Source organism: Ruditapes philippinarum, unplaced genomic scaffold (genome assembly GCF_026571515.1).
Source record: "Ruditapes philippinarum isolate M1 unplaced genomic scaffold, ASM2657151v2 ctg6477_1_1_1_1, whole genome shotgun sequence".
Classification (NCBI taxonomy): Eukaryota; Metazoa; Mollusca; class Bivalvia; order Venerida; family Veneridae; genus Ruditapes; species Ruditapes philippinarum.
This window is the reverse complement of record NW_026861014.1, coordinates 54,248-68,111: the sequence shown is the minus strand read 5'-3', so window position 1 is coordinate 68,111 and position 13,864 is coordinate 54,248. Positions and strand designations below refer to the sequence as shown.

General features: G+C 30.3%; 1 protein-coding gene across 2 annotated transcripts; it reads left to right on the top strand.

Moving 5' to 3' along the window:
- Window positions 1-1,648: 1,648 nt before the first annotated feature.
- On the top strand, window positions 1,649-12,397 carry LOC132714215 (protein DEK-like; the record flags this gene model as incomplete). Of its 2 annotated transcripts, none has more annotated exon segments than XM_060697018.1 (11): window positions 1,649-1,811; window positions 2,779-2,931; window positions 3,853-3,929; window positions 4,338-4,435; window positions 6,230-6,378; window positions 6,676-6,857; window positions 7,223-7,334; window positions 8,204-8,286; window positions 8,796-8,879; window positions 9,477-9,545; window positions 9,824-12,397. In XM_060697018.1, coding segments are annotated over 11 exon segments (1,182 nt in total), but the record flags the coding sequence as incomplete, so codon positions are not given.
- Between the last annotated feature and the right edge of the window lie 1,467 nt (window positions 12,398-13,864).

Sequence of the window (13,864 nt, the reverse complement as noted above, 5' to 3'; positions counted from 1 at the left end):
AAATTGATCTGTAAAAAATGTCTTTTACTCCTGTTGGACAGAAAGCTTAGTACTATAGTAAACCTTAAATGTGATTGGAGGAAGATATGCAAATAAATTATGATATTCCTCTGAAATGTGTGAAAATATGATATTTTCCCCAAAAGTGTGAAAATCACGCATTTTTTCCCCACAAAAAGGGCTAGGGCGCCTTCCCCAAAACTAGTGAAAAGGCCCTGGTTATTAAGTCTGAGTCTCTGACATTTCAAACACAATACAACACAATAGCTTAAAGTGATGACAAAAATGAACACAAAAAGAAGACAAAATTTACATCATTCACAGAAAAGATGACTTATTTAATTTATTTTACTGATATAATAAAACATTTATAACTAAAACTTTAAGATACTTTTTGTTGTTGAAACACCAAGAATTTCCTTCTGCATGATTTTTTTGCGGAAAGTCTTAACTTTTAAATCAGCTAATTCATGTTTAAAATAAAAGTAGATCATGCACCTGAATAGTTATTATAAACTTGACAATAAGATGGCATATAAATGTGAATAGTTATCAGTGATTTTTTTACCTCTGCATCCCGAGTCCAGAACTCACTGAATTTGCTGTGGATGGAAAGTTTCAAATAATGTGCATCTTTTGGATGCATACTTTTTCTGAGTAGGATGTCTTGTCTGACAGGAATTTGGTAATAAATACCAAATTGTGTTCAAGTTATGTCAATCATATTCTAGGTCTGCAAATCTTCTACAGATAAGAAATAATAATGTGCTATACTATAGATAAGCATAAAAATATTAAGGAATAATCTCAAACTAAATTAATGGAAATAAACTTATTAAATTTATTTGACTGTTATGACAGTTTTGAATAATTTCAGTATCAGAAGCATTGTAGTTAATGTAGAAATCAAATTCATTTTTTCTACATTCCATTGTTAATATACCTTTCATATCACTAAAGCAATATTAAGCCTTTTAACCTGGATAAGTCGGCTAAATTTTGGGACTCGTAGATTTATAGCCCAGCGAGTCCTAGGACCCACACTGATGAGTTTGTAAAAAAAATCACTGAGTTATTGCTGCAGAAGAGATTATTTCAGATTAAAAGGATAAGTAATCTAGGGGCGCCTGCACAACAGTCACCTAATTTTTCTAGGACAGTCCCAGATAGATGTTATCCTCCAGGATGAGTGCTGCCCCTTGTGGCGAAGGGGTTGCCTTTACTGGATGAGGCAACTTAATGGGAATAACTGGAGACTTTGCATCTGTTAGCTCCAGCGGGTGAGGTGGTTTTAACCCTGGTGTTGCTTTAAGTTTGTAACACTTGAGGATAGCCAAAATCATCTTTCCTGTTTTGGCGCTGTTGACCTAAACTGTGTTGGTGAGCCGTAAAGCAAACAAGCAAAAAAACTAGGAAGAGACCAAGGCTGCTAAGTTTTTATTAAATGAGGAGAGAACAAAAATAAAAGCTATGAAATAAACACAACCAAAGTACATGTATACATGTCACAAGATCCTGTGAAATTTGCATGAATAAACTTTGATAGGTTTCTTATAAATAAGTTGTATATTATTATTAGATATATTAAAGATAATTAAATAATTCCCACAGCATGAGATTTCTCTGACAGTGTAAATTTAACTTTTAGACAAGTAAAAAAGAAATGGAAGAACAATCAGAAGGCACAGAGCACTCAGACACTGAAAAGACAGACAATAAAAAGGAGAAGGACACAACAACAAAAGATGATGATGAAAATGATGATGATGATGAAAATGTTTCATCGGGTGATGATGAAGAAGTACTTCCAGGTAATGTTTTGTTGATTTTTGTGCTCCCAAACTGAATCGAAACTTGAATGATTTTCAATATTTGATTTGAAAAATACATGAATAATTGTTGATAGGTATGTAAGAAAATCCCAGATGTAGTGTTTTAAACAATGTTGTGTTAGACAACATGATTAATTATTTATTTTCAAGAGTTTCTACAGTCTAGTTGGCTCTTAAAAAGTGCCTCAAAATTAAAAAAGTTTTTAAGTCCATGACTTTGGTTAATCTTTAAAAGTGCTTAAATATGTCTGATATGTGCTTGAAAAATAAATGCAGAGTGCATGGTAAAAAGTTGATAGTTTTCAACAAATAAGCCCAAATTAAAATGCAAGCCCAATTTCAAAACACTTCATAAAACATTGTTGAAAAATATCACATATGTTAACAGGGCTCTCTCTCTCAGTTTTGAGGGATCAGTGCCTGAACTTTCATGTCAGGCAATATTTGCTGCACATATATATTCATTTCTGAGGTATATAATGATGATAATGTGCCTTTTATAAAAAAAAAATCGGCAAATTTAAAGGTAAACAAAAACAGAAATGCCATTGATAAGTGATGTGTGATAAAAACCAAGTGTAACCACATGAGTGATATTCGTACCCAGTTAATTTCTTACTTTTAGCATTTCACACCTTAACATTATTTATGTACAATTGTTATGATTATCAATTTTTTTTTCAACCTCAAGTAGCAAAAATAATCATTTAAGTTAATAATACTTGTTTTTAAAGTGTATATTATGCATAATTTTCATGTCTCCCTGGATTAAAAAAATTCCCAAAGAATATTTTGCATCCTATGTAAAATTCCCAATTTAAGTCAAACCAATGTTTTTTTTTCCCAATCTGTCCTGTACCGGCACCATTCCCAAAGTAGGGGAAAAAACACTGATGTAACATACATCTGTAAGTTTAGTTTAACAAGAAAATATTCCATCTTTTAGCTGGACTTTTAGAAAAGCCTGTTGTCATAGAAGATGGGAAGAAAAGGGAAAGGAAAAAAGTAGAAAGAATAACCTTTGAGTCAGCAAGGCCTGCAAGTGCTAGTGTTGAAATTAAAGAAGGAAAGGGAAGGAGTCTTGGGGATATACCTTTCAGTGAGTATAACTTTTTGATGAATATGATTTTATTTCTTATGTTTTAACTGTTGTTTAGTAAATGGTTAAGATTAAAATAAATGAAAAATATGTTTTTAAATATAGAGTACCCTCGGAAATTAAAATAACATGAAAAATCGGCAGTATCATGTTACGGCTCTGGATCAGGGGTCTTATAAATGTCGCTTCACAATTTGAAGAAGGCATACAAGGCAGGACATACATTTGAGATTAACTGACATCACAATATTATTGACTGAAATGTTATTTCGTCATTTAATTCAAGTATTTTACTATGACAATTACATATTACATATATATATTAAAGTATAGTGAAAGTATGCCCAAATTAGACCAGGAATGATGAATATTTATGCCCCAGACATATATATTTGCTCTTGTCCATCCGTCTGTCTGTGTGTGTGTTCTCGTGTAACTTGTTTTGTCACAATGTGACATGTAGCTCTGAAAGTTCTTGAGCTAGAATCAACAAAATTTACAGGAATGTTGATCAGCGTGTAAAGCTATGCACCTGGGGTTTTGCATGTGGATTTATTCAGAGTTATTGCCATTGACTTAGTATCAATTTGCTATTTTCAAATTGTGTAGTGCATAGCCCAAAAACAATTTGATCTGAAGTCATTAAACTTTACAGGAATGTTTGTCAGCATGTGTACAATTATTCTTGTGGATTTGTTCAGTTTTGTAAGACTTATACAAGATTCAGGAAAATTGGACAAACCCTATTTAAAGATGTGAATAGAGACAGACAGAAGGCTGGATGAACTGTAAATCATTTCAATATTCCCCATCATTTTTTATTGGATAATAATATTAAAGGTTCAAAAATGGGACTGAATCATGATTCAATATTACTGTAAAAAAAAAGTAAATAATATAAATTTTAATTTTTGTTTTCAGTTGAACACAAATTGGGCAGAATGAAGTCAGAAGACTGTAAACCTTTACACCGTATACTGTACCGCAGACTTTGCACTGTATGTTAATTACTTTAAAAATATACTGTTTAATAGCTCAACATGAGCAGTTCTTGATGAAAACATTACGAGGGTTAACCCTATGTATATTAAAAGAAAAGTTACTTAAGTATTGCTGCTGGCTTCCAAAGAAATTGCACTGAAAAAGAAGAATCTGTTAATGTGTTTTATCAAATAATAATTGTCGGTTTTTGAAGTTTTTTTGTCTGTTATTGTTGATAATTGTCTAATACATATTAGATATCAGAAAACCAAATCATTCAAGATTAAGAGTTTGGTTAAATATAATTTTGATTTGGTCAATGATAAAGATTAGTATCAAATATTTACTTGATAACTAAATATTGATGTTGCATATCCAAGAATATGTTGAATTGTATTTATGGTTTCTTTTTCATAACTATACAGAATCTTGAAACCAAGAAGAATATTCGGCAGTTCTCTGGGTTTCCATTTTCAAAGGATGATAAAGAGTATGAAAAAAGAATGGAGATGTTGAAATCAAAGTAAGTATTTTTTTACAAAAAAGGTACTTTTACCACAAATTAGTGGTAAATTACTCCAAAAAGATTGAATTTATGCATGTATGTATCTGATTGTGTATCAGTGTTGTTGAGTTCTACATAATGTAGAATTTATTTTTACATTAAATGGCAGCATATAATCCAGGTTACTATGATGATAGTTATGAACCCTGGCATGTAATGAATCTGTTAATGTATAATGTTTCTCTTTGTTAAAGTAATTATATAACAGATGTGACAAGGTTTTGATTAATAGTTTTTAGGATAAGTACAAAGTTAAATTTTTAAGAATAAACAAAAGAAGTCAGTTGGTTATTTACATTGACAATCTTTAATAACACTGTAGTGGTCGTAAGTTTAGACTTATATCACAGAAATTTAGGGGTTTACTGGAGCTAGAAATTAAAATACCTTTACATGGCTTTTTTGCATTATTCATTGTATGGATCTTAAAGTTCTATAATTAAACAAGTTATACTAAGATAAGTTTTGTTGGCCCTTTTAAGCCATATAAACGGATTAATGTATCCAGGGATTTTTTCCAGGATTTTGGGAACATAACCCATACCAATGGAATTGGGAATTTCTGCTGTGTTTTGTTAAAAATTGGGAGAAAATGCATGACTGAAATTTTGCAGTGATTTATAATAAATGTATGCAAAGAATTACTGTCTATAATGGCATCTTCAAACATTTAAGCACTATTACAGTGAAGAAGCTCTTATTTGCAAAGATTTTAGAATTTTTATACAAAATTTTTATTTTGTAACTTTAAATTGGGAATTTTTTTCCTGTGGATTGGGAAAATAATATACTATTTTCAATTGGGAATATGACCCAATATAGGCAATAAAATAAGCCCAAAAAAATCCCTGATATCATTTCCAAACTTTGTTTCTGTGTTTCATAAGCATGAAGAAAAAATAAAATGAAAACATTGAACAATCTAATGTGGTGAACAAATGTGATATTTGTTCTTTTGAGCAATACATAACCAATTCCCATTATTAGAAGTCTTGAATTTTATGTATAAGTGTAAGCATGTTTAATAAATTCTGCAGGCAGTTTCATCTTATCTGTGTTCACAAAGAAAAGATCAGGATCAGTTGATTTATAAAAAATAAAACTGATCGAATTATGCTAGAATTAAATTGTACATATTCGATATAGAAAATGGTTGCTTATTTACAAAGAGACTAACCTATTTTGGGATAAAATCAACAAATAACAAAACAAATACAAAAATAATCGGATCAAAATGAGGATCAACTTTATGATCAAGATCAAAATTTTGATCAACTGTATTTAATGCCCATATCTTGTAAAAATAAAGTTTAATAAAGTTAATACCAGATTTTAATCCATGAGGATAAATAATGGAGAATATTTGAGTTTTTAAATTTGATCCTGATCTTGATCCTGATTCTTAAATCTTTGTGAACACTGGGCCTGGTGCTGATACAAGAGCCCAATCCAAAATAACCTCTTTTTCCCCCAATTAAAAAAAGAAGAGAAAATCCCAACTGCTCCCAAAAAATATCAAATTTCTTGAATACTGAGCAAAATTTAATTGTTAAGACCAGTTTCATGAAAGAAATAGACTAGATGATCATGCATGTTAGGAAATAAAACTTCAAGGTCATGTATCAAAATTTTGATAAAAAAATTTAAATTTCCCAAAATGCAGTATAATTTGGCCAGGGGCCTTATCCAGAAATAGCTGGAAAATTACCTGAATTCTCTAAAGCTGTTCTGTATTATCTTCATGTATTGTAGGAAATTCAGTTTAACTATTGTGAAGAAAATGATGGAGATCTTAGACATACCTAGAACAGGTACTAAAAATGAATTAATTACAAGACTCATGGAATGGCTAGAAAAACCAACAGATTCTGGTAGGAAAGTTCCAGCACCAAAACGTAAAAGTAAGTTGTATTAAACATTTGAAAAGATTGGATATTTTTAAATATTTGTTATGACATATTGTAGTTTTATGGTGAAAATATTTTAAAATCTTTCATACTATTATAGGCAATAAACTTTTAACTTTGTGTGAAGTGGCTGAGAAGTGATTATGCAATTGTTTAAGGTTTGGATGTAAAGAACTTGAGAGGTCATATTATTTTGTTAAAATTATGTTTAAATGAAATTTAATATTCAACTGCACTGTTATATTAAAAAAGAATAAATTTGCAAGAACAGAACTTAAAAATTATTTACAGGATCAGCAGGTGGTGACAAGAAAAAAAGGGTAAGGAAAACTAAAAAAAAGGCCGGAAATGATGTAGCTGACAGCGATAATGAAAGTGAAGAGGCAGCTGATGAAAGTGATGACAACAAAGATGATGATGGTGATGATGATGATAAGAAGGCAGATAGCAGTGATGAAGAAGAAGAGGAGGAGGTAAAGGTGATGACAGCTTTAACTTGTTTTATTATCTGTATTTGATCCTTCTGTCTGAGGACAACTTTATTCTTGATTGTAACAATGAAAATAAACCCCTTTGTGTTTTTTGTATGTTAATTTACTGTTACATAGTTTTTGGTATGCAAAGAAAGACTAGCAATTTTTGGGTCCATTTTGATTATTGATATAAGTATCCATCTATCTATCCCATCCCACTATCCTTTAAACATTATACTGACACTGGTTGTATTGTAAATGCATTGTAAGTATTCTTGATTAGACTTTGAATTATATTATATATAAGTTCATATACAAATAATTAGGGTGGTGATTTGATAATGTGTTGTATTCTGTTGTCACAGACTCCTCCTAAGAAGAAGGCGAAGAAGTCACTTCCTAAACCTACAAAGGAGAAAAAGCCCAGAACTCCAAAGGCTACAAATAAAAAGAAACTAACACCTAAAAAGAAGAAAGGTTTGAATTTCTGTTATGCTTGTAAATTGATATTTATAAGACTTTATGAATCCTGTAATAAAAGAAACATAGAAACATCTTTGTTAAAGTTTTTGCACAAGTTTTCATTTGAAAATTGGGTTTCATGGTGATTATTGAATGTGTCTGACCAGATATTACTCTACCTTGAATGTTCACTAAATTGTTGACATTTTGAACTTTTGCTCTTGATTTACTTTTATGCACTGATAAAACTAAAATAGGTAAATGTGCTGTCTGACTGAAAGCTCATATTAGATCACAGGTGCTTGAAACAAACATTTTTTAGTTTTATATGGGCTATATATTATAATAAGATATCTTAATAAACATATATAGGCCGATTATGTAAAATATTTGATTATCAGACTAGCGCCTGTGTATTAGATTAATAAGAACAATAAATTATTGTTGAAAGATGCGCTTTCCAAGTCTTAATAAAAAAAATCTTATTTCATGAGAACAGGGAAAAACATCTGAGCTTTTTAGATAGCTTACCCTCCTATGCTTAAGTGTCAAGAAAATATTTTGATAGTATCAAGTAACTTTAAGCACAACAGCATTAATCAAATGAGCCGCGTCACGATAAAACCAACGTGATGCGTTTGCGACCAGCATGGATCCAGACCAGTCTGCGCATCCGCACAGTCTGATCAGGGTCCATGTTCTTCGCTATTAGTTTCTCTACTTGTAATAGAGTTGGTAACCGAACAGCATGGATCCTGATCAGACTGCGCAGATACGCAGTCTGGTCTGGATCCATGCTGGTCGCAAACCCATTATGTTGGTTTTGTCATGACCCGGCTCAAATATGTTAAATATACACGTGAAAGTTTGTTTATATATTACAGAGGTTAGTGAGGATGAAGATGTCAGTTCAAGCTCTGATGATGAACCATTGGTTGCAAAAAAGAAATCTAAAGGACCTCCAACAGTAAGTTTTTGTAAATACCAAGTTGACTTAAAACTAATACTGTATTCTAGGAGTATCATACAGTCAACATATATCCTGAATGTGTGGATTTTATTTCTACAACTACATAGTTAAACAGTGATTTAAGTTATTTCATTGGTACATAGATGACATACACAGTATGACCTTGTGATTCATGTCCTAATATCTGTACTATGTTTTAAACTTTCTGTATTTGTTAATACCCAACCACTAGACGTGTTTATACACTTTTTAACCAGAAACTTCTTTTAAATAATTTTTCCTTGTATGTTACCAAGACTATACAGAAATGATTTCAGGGTGATGGGATGATAAATATCCTGCAAACACATTTTCATTTGTAATATTATTACTTTCTTACTAAAAAAACAAAACAAAAAAAACAACAGATTGTTAATTTTTCAGATTGACAACTAATTTTAAATTAAATTTATAGTATACTGGTCATAAATGCACAAAAATATGATTTGTAAATTTATTTTTTACAGAATGATGAATTGAAAGATGTTATAAAGAAAATGTTAGACAATGCCAACCTTGAACAGGTTACAATGAAGACAGTTTTAAAAAATGTAAGTGTTATATTGTACAGGAGCTCTTCATATAATACAAGGCTCCTTATATAGTAGAAGAACTCCTCATGATCAAATAGTACAAGGACTCCATGTGTATTATAAAAGTTCCTCATATAGTACAATATCTCCTCATATAGTACATGAACTCCTCATATAGTACAATACCTCCTCATATATTACATGAACTCCTCATATAGTACATGAACTCCTCATATAGTACATTAACTCCTCATATAGTACATGAACTCCTCATATAGTACAATAACTCCTCATATAGTACATGAACTCCTCATATAGTACATGAACTCCTCATATATTACAATAACTCCTCATATAGTACATGAACTCCTCATATAGTACATGAACTCCTCATATAGTACATGAACTCCTCAATCCTCACTTAGTTCAAGCACTAATATGTTACAGATTTCATCATATAGTACAATAACTCCTCAAGAACTCCTCATATACCTCATGTATCTTACTGTTACATGTAAAATTCATCTTTGCAATACTCTTTATCATTGTAAGATCTCTTCAACTATTTTTGTTTTATAGATATGAAACAACAAAAAGATATTTGTTTCTTTTCAGGTATTTGCTAAGTATCCTGATTATGATTTGTTGGACAGAAAAGATTTCATTAAAAATACAGTGAAACAGGTAAGGATCCGAAATATTCATGTGAAATGTTTCAAGAGTCGATGAAATTTAGTTACACCCATTTAGATTTAAAATGATCTTTCATTTACTCTTAAATTTTCTCTCATATAGGAAATCTATTAACAAAAATATGATATCTGAGTTAATGTATTGCCTTGTTCATTAAAATGAGTGAAATCTCTGATTACACATTTCCCTGTTAACATGTAAGTATGTAGCTTTTTTTTGTAAAAAAAATCCTTTGTATTCATTAATTTTCTATTATTTTTTTTCTTCAGATAATTTCATGAAAACTAGAACAGGATTTCTATATTGGACATAAATTACAGGTCATTGAATGACATGCTTGAAGGCAGCTGCATATTGCATGAACAGTTTGGAGGATTGCTATTTCTGACATGTACACATCTCCATATGGCATACAACAACAGTTATACACCAGTGAAATAAAACATTTAAAACTCAGTGATTTTGAAATAATGAAAAATATATATATTGTAGAAAAGCAAACTACTTTAATAAGGGTCTGTTTGTTTATTAAACTTTGAATTTAACATTTTTGTTTTACATTATGGTATGCATGCTATTAAGTAGTACTAAAAAAGTTTGATTTTAATTTTATTGTACAACAAAGTTAAAACTCTACTGTTTGAAATACGATGGACTTTTATCATTTCAAATCAAGTAATTCTAGAATATATAGTAGAAGTCGTAGTTTCAAATAGTATGAATTTAAATTGGAAATTGATTGTCAGGAGATATTTGACTGTATATGTCCGGGTATGAAAACAAGGGTTTTTATGTTTTTAATTTCAAGAAAATCAGTTTTAATGCATCAATGTGTTTAAATAAACCTATCTTTTTATTGGTTGTAAATAGTTTTATCATTATTATATCTTATCATTATATATGTGTTCATGAGTCTTATTATAAAGTGAACTATTTGAATAGTGCAATTTTAGTGTTCCAATCATGAAGTTATTAATTTATATCAATCTGCTCAATATTTCCCTATTAAGTGATTGACACTATAACGACATTTCAAACCTAATTATATCATGTAACCTTCTAAAGGTTATCTTGTGTCTTTAATCAAAGAAGAATTTGAATAACTTAATTTTCAAATATATTTTTTTTTCAACATTAGTACATATACATACTTTTTGACAATGATTGATTAGGAGGCAACTTAATAAGCCACTTACTGTCCATATGATGCTTCATTTGTATGTTTTATGGTTGTTTTTACTTATTTAGTATCATAAGAACTTGTACACACCATTTATTTAGATGATCATATTCAAATAACTATTTAAGGAGATTGGGAGTTGTGCTTAGCTAAGCAACACCATTCAACATGGAATTATATTGGGTCATTTCCATCTTTGAGCTTAAGAAAATCAAGCCTTACACTCAGCATGGATCTTATTTAAAGACAGTGTGTGGTAATTTCCACACAGACTACCTCTTGGACACCTTGTTTTGAAATAAATATATATATAAGATTCATTTAATTGTTTAATAGAAAGTTCTTCGGTGTTTTAATCAGAAATATTTCGCTTTAACATTTGTAAATAGATTGTTGCTTAAACTATACATCAACATCAGGCATTCATTCGCTTTATGTTAAACAGATAAATTTTGATAACTGTTGAATATGTAAGAAGAAATATGATGGTTTAAGAAAAAATATTGTAAGTTTTAAATGAAGTATTTCCAGTTATGTATATATAGGATCAACCATTAACATTTTATTTCAGGTTCTGTTATGCTTTTTCATTTACAACAGTGGAATTATATGTTTTAAATAGAAAATATGCATTGAGTTGATTATAAAATAATAAAATTAGATGTATCACATATAATTAAAACATTGTAAGAATTTAAGTAAACATTTCTTTCATTGTTGATTTTACAACTAAATTGGATGTTATTGTTGTTAATTTGCCATTATTATGTTTTAAAAGAAAGGTAGTTACTATGTTTTACTGTTCATATATTTCTGACTTAAACATAAGGGTCATTTACTAGTAAAGGTATTTACATCTTCATAATAATATGGTATTCTTCTTTCTCATTATATTCTTACAAAATCTGTAAAATCAGATTGGTTTATTTGCTATTTAAGTCCAATTTCAATTTACAACCGGGCAAAATTAAACAAGGGCACACTCTGCAATTTCATTTTATCATTTTGCTAAAATTTCATAATGTTTTTACAATTTGGCTTCAGGATTTTCTGTCCATAATATATTATTTTAATAAAAAAATGTAAGAGAAATTTTTAGCAAGGATGAGGAAGGGTAATCATAGGTTAAAATGACAGTGCACAATGTCTTCATACAATAAAATTGTGTAAGAACACATTGGTTACATATCTATATTAAATGTAAGTTCTATATAATAATAAGCTGATGTTGGAGGACAGTTTTGTTAAATAATAATCTTAGAAATTATCATTAAAATTCTATATTAAATGTAAATTCTGGTAATAATTAGCTGAGGAAAACTTCACAGGCAATTTTGTTGATATAATATCCTTAGCAATTATCATTAAATACATTTTTTTTTCATATCATTTTATAGAAGGATCTCTGTTCTGTACATGTATTTGAGAATAGAAATTGTATTTAAATTTATATATATTGTAATAATATTGTGCCATTATTGCATTGTGCACTGTTCTAGAACTCCTGTTTGATTTATTTACAAATAGGGTTGACAGTATGGTCATATTTTCTTCATAATCTTTCCTTCTCTTTCATATACACATTATCATGTAGTAAATACTTCATTGTAAACTTTGTCTCATAGCTATCTAAGATGGTGTCAATAAATTTATAAAATACAAATTTCTTATCGTCATTTTTTCACTTTTTCCAATTTAAAATTCCTCCAACTGTTGAGTTTGTGAAATTTGGTTGATGGTTTTTAGCTCCACCTTTTGAAGAAGAAATTTGAAGTTTTCATGCCTTTGAAATTCCTTTCAAAGATTTGTTGACTTTCACTGGATTGATGAGTTAGCAACTGTATAGATTGCTGTATGCAGATTGAATGTGCTATGCAAAATGACAGTCCGTAAAAGACTTAGTGTTAGCTTATAGCTTGTATATGGGGCAGTCTGATTAGCAACCAGTCAACATATAGAATACTTGCAAAAATCTATGTTTCTTGCTATAAAATGACAAAGGCCTATATTACTGCAGGTTTTAAAGCTGTGGTCTTATATTCTGCATGTACTTGTGCAGCATTCTCTGTTTAGAAACCTGTTGTTTATCATCATGTGACAACTTTAGCTGTAATCATTCACAAGATACATGTGAATGAGACCTTTATTTTCCGCTTAATTTAGTATGACAAAATAGCCTTGAATAAGAATCACATTTTTAACCAGGTTTTCCGAAGGAAAAAACTGGTTATTAGATTGAGGTACGTCGGCGGGGGGGGGGGGAGGGGGCGTAACAATTCTTCTGTGCGCAACTCCTCCTACATTTCTCAACGGATTTTGACCAAACTTTCACAGAAGCTTTGTCATCAAGTGCCCTGGCGCATATTGTCGGGGTTTTGTGATTGGATAATATTTGACCTAATTATGGCCCTTTGTTTTTTTTCCTTATATAGAATATATAGTGAACAATTTCTTCTGTACGCAACTCGTCATATATTTCTGAACTGATTTGACCAAACTTTCACAGAAGCTTTGTCATCAAGTGCCCTGGTGCATATTGTCGTTTTTTTTTTTAATTGCATAATATTTGACATAATTATGGCCCTTTGTTTTTTTCCTTATATAGAATATATAGTGAACAATTTCTTCTGTGAGCAACTCCTCCTACATTTCTCAACGGATTTTGACCAAACTTTCACAGAAGCTTTGTCATCAAGTGCCCTGGTGCATATTGTCAGGGTTTTGTAATTGGATAATTTTTTACCTAATTATGGCCCTTTGTTTTTTTACCATAACTTTATTAACAGGTTAAGAACATTTGTCCCTTATATAATAGGGAGAGCTCACCTGGGCATCATCATCACACTTGGTTAAGTTCTATTGTATCACCTAACCTTTTTTATACCCCTTATTGAAGTCTTGATTGTAATTTTGAAATAGATTCACATGATCACAAAGCTCATTTCTAGGCAAAAGGACATGATGTCATAGGTTTGCCAAATTATGCACAAAATGCGCAGAGGTGCCAGGATTTGTGATAGCAATGTTTCCGAACGACATTATTTTTAAACAACATCTTAACTAGTTGGATTTTGACCAAACTTCACAGGAATGATCAAAAGGTCATGTCAATGTTTCCTGTCTGTTGCCA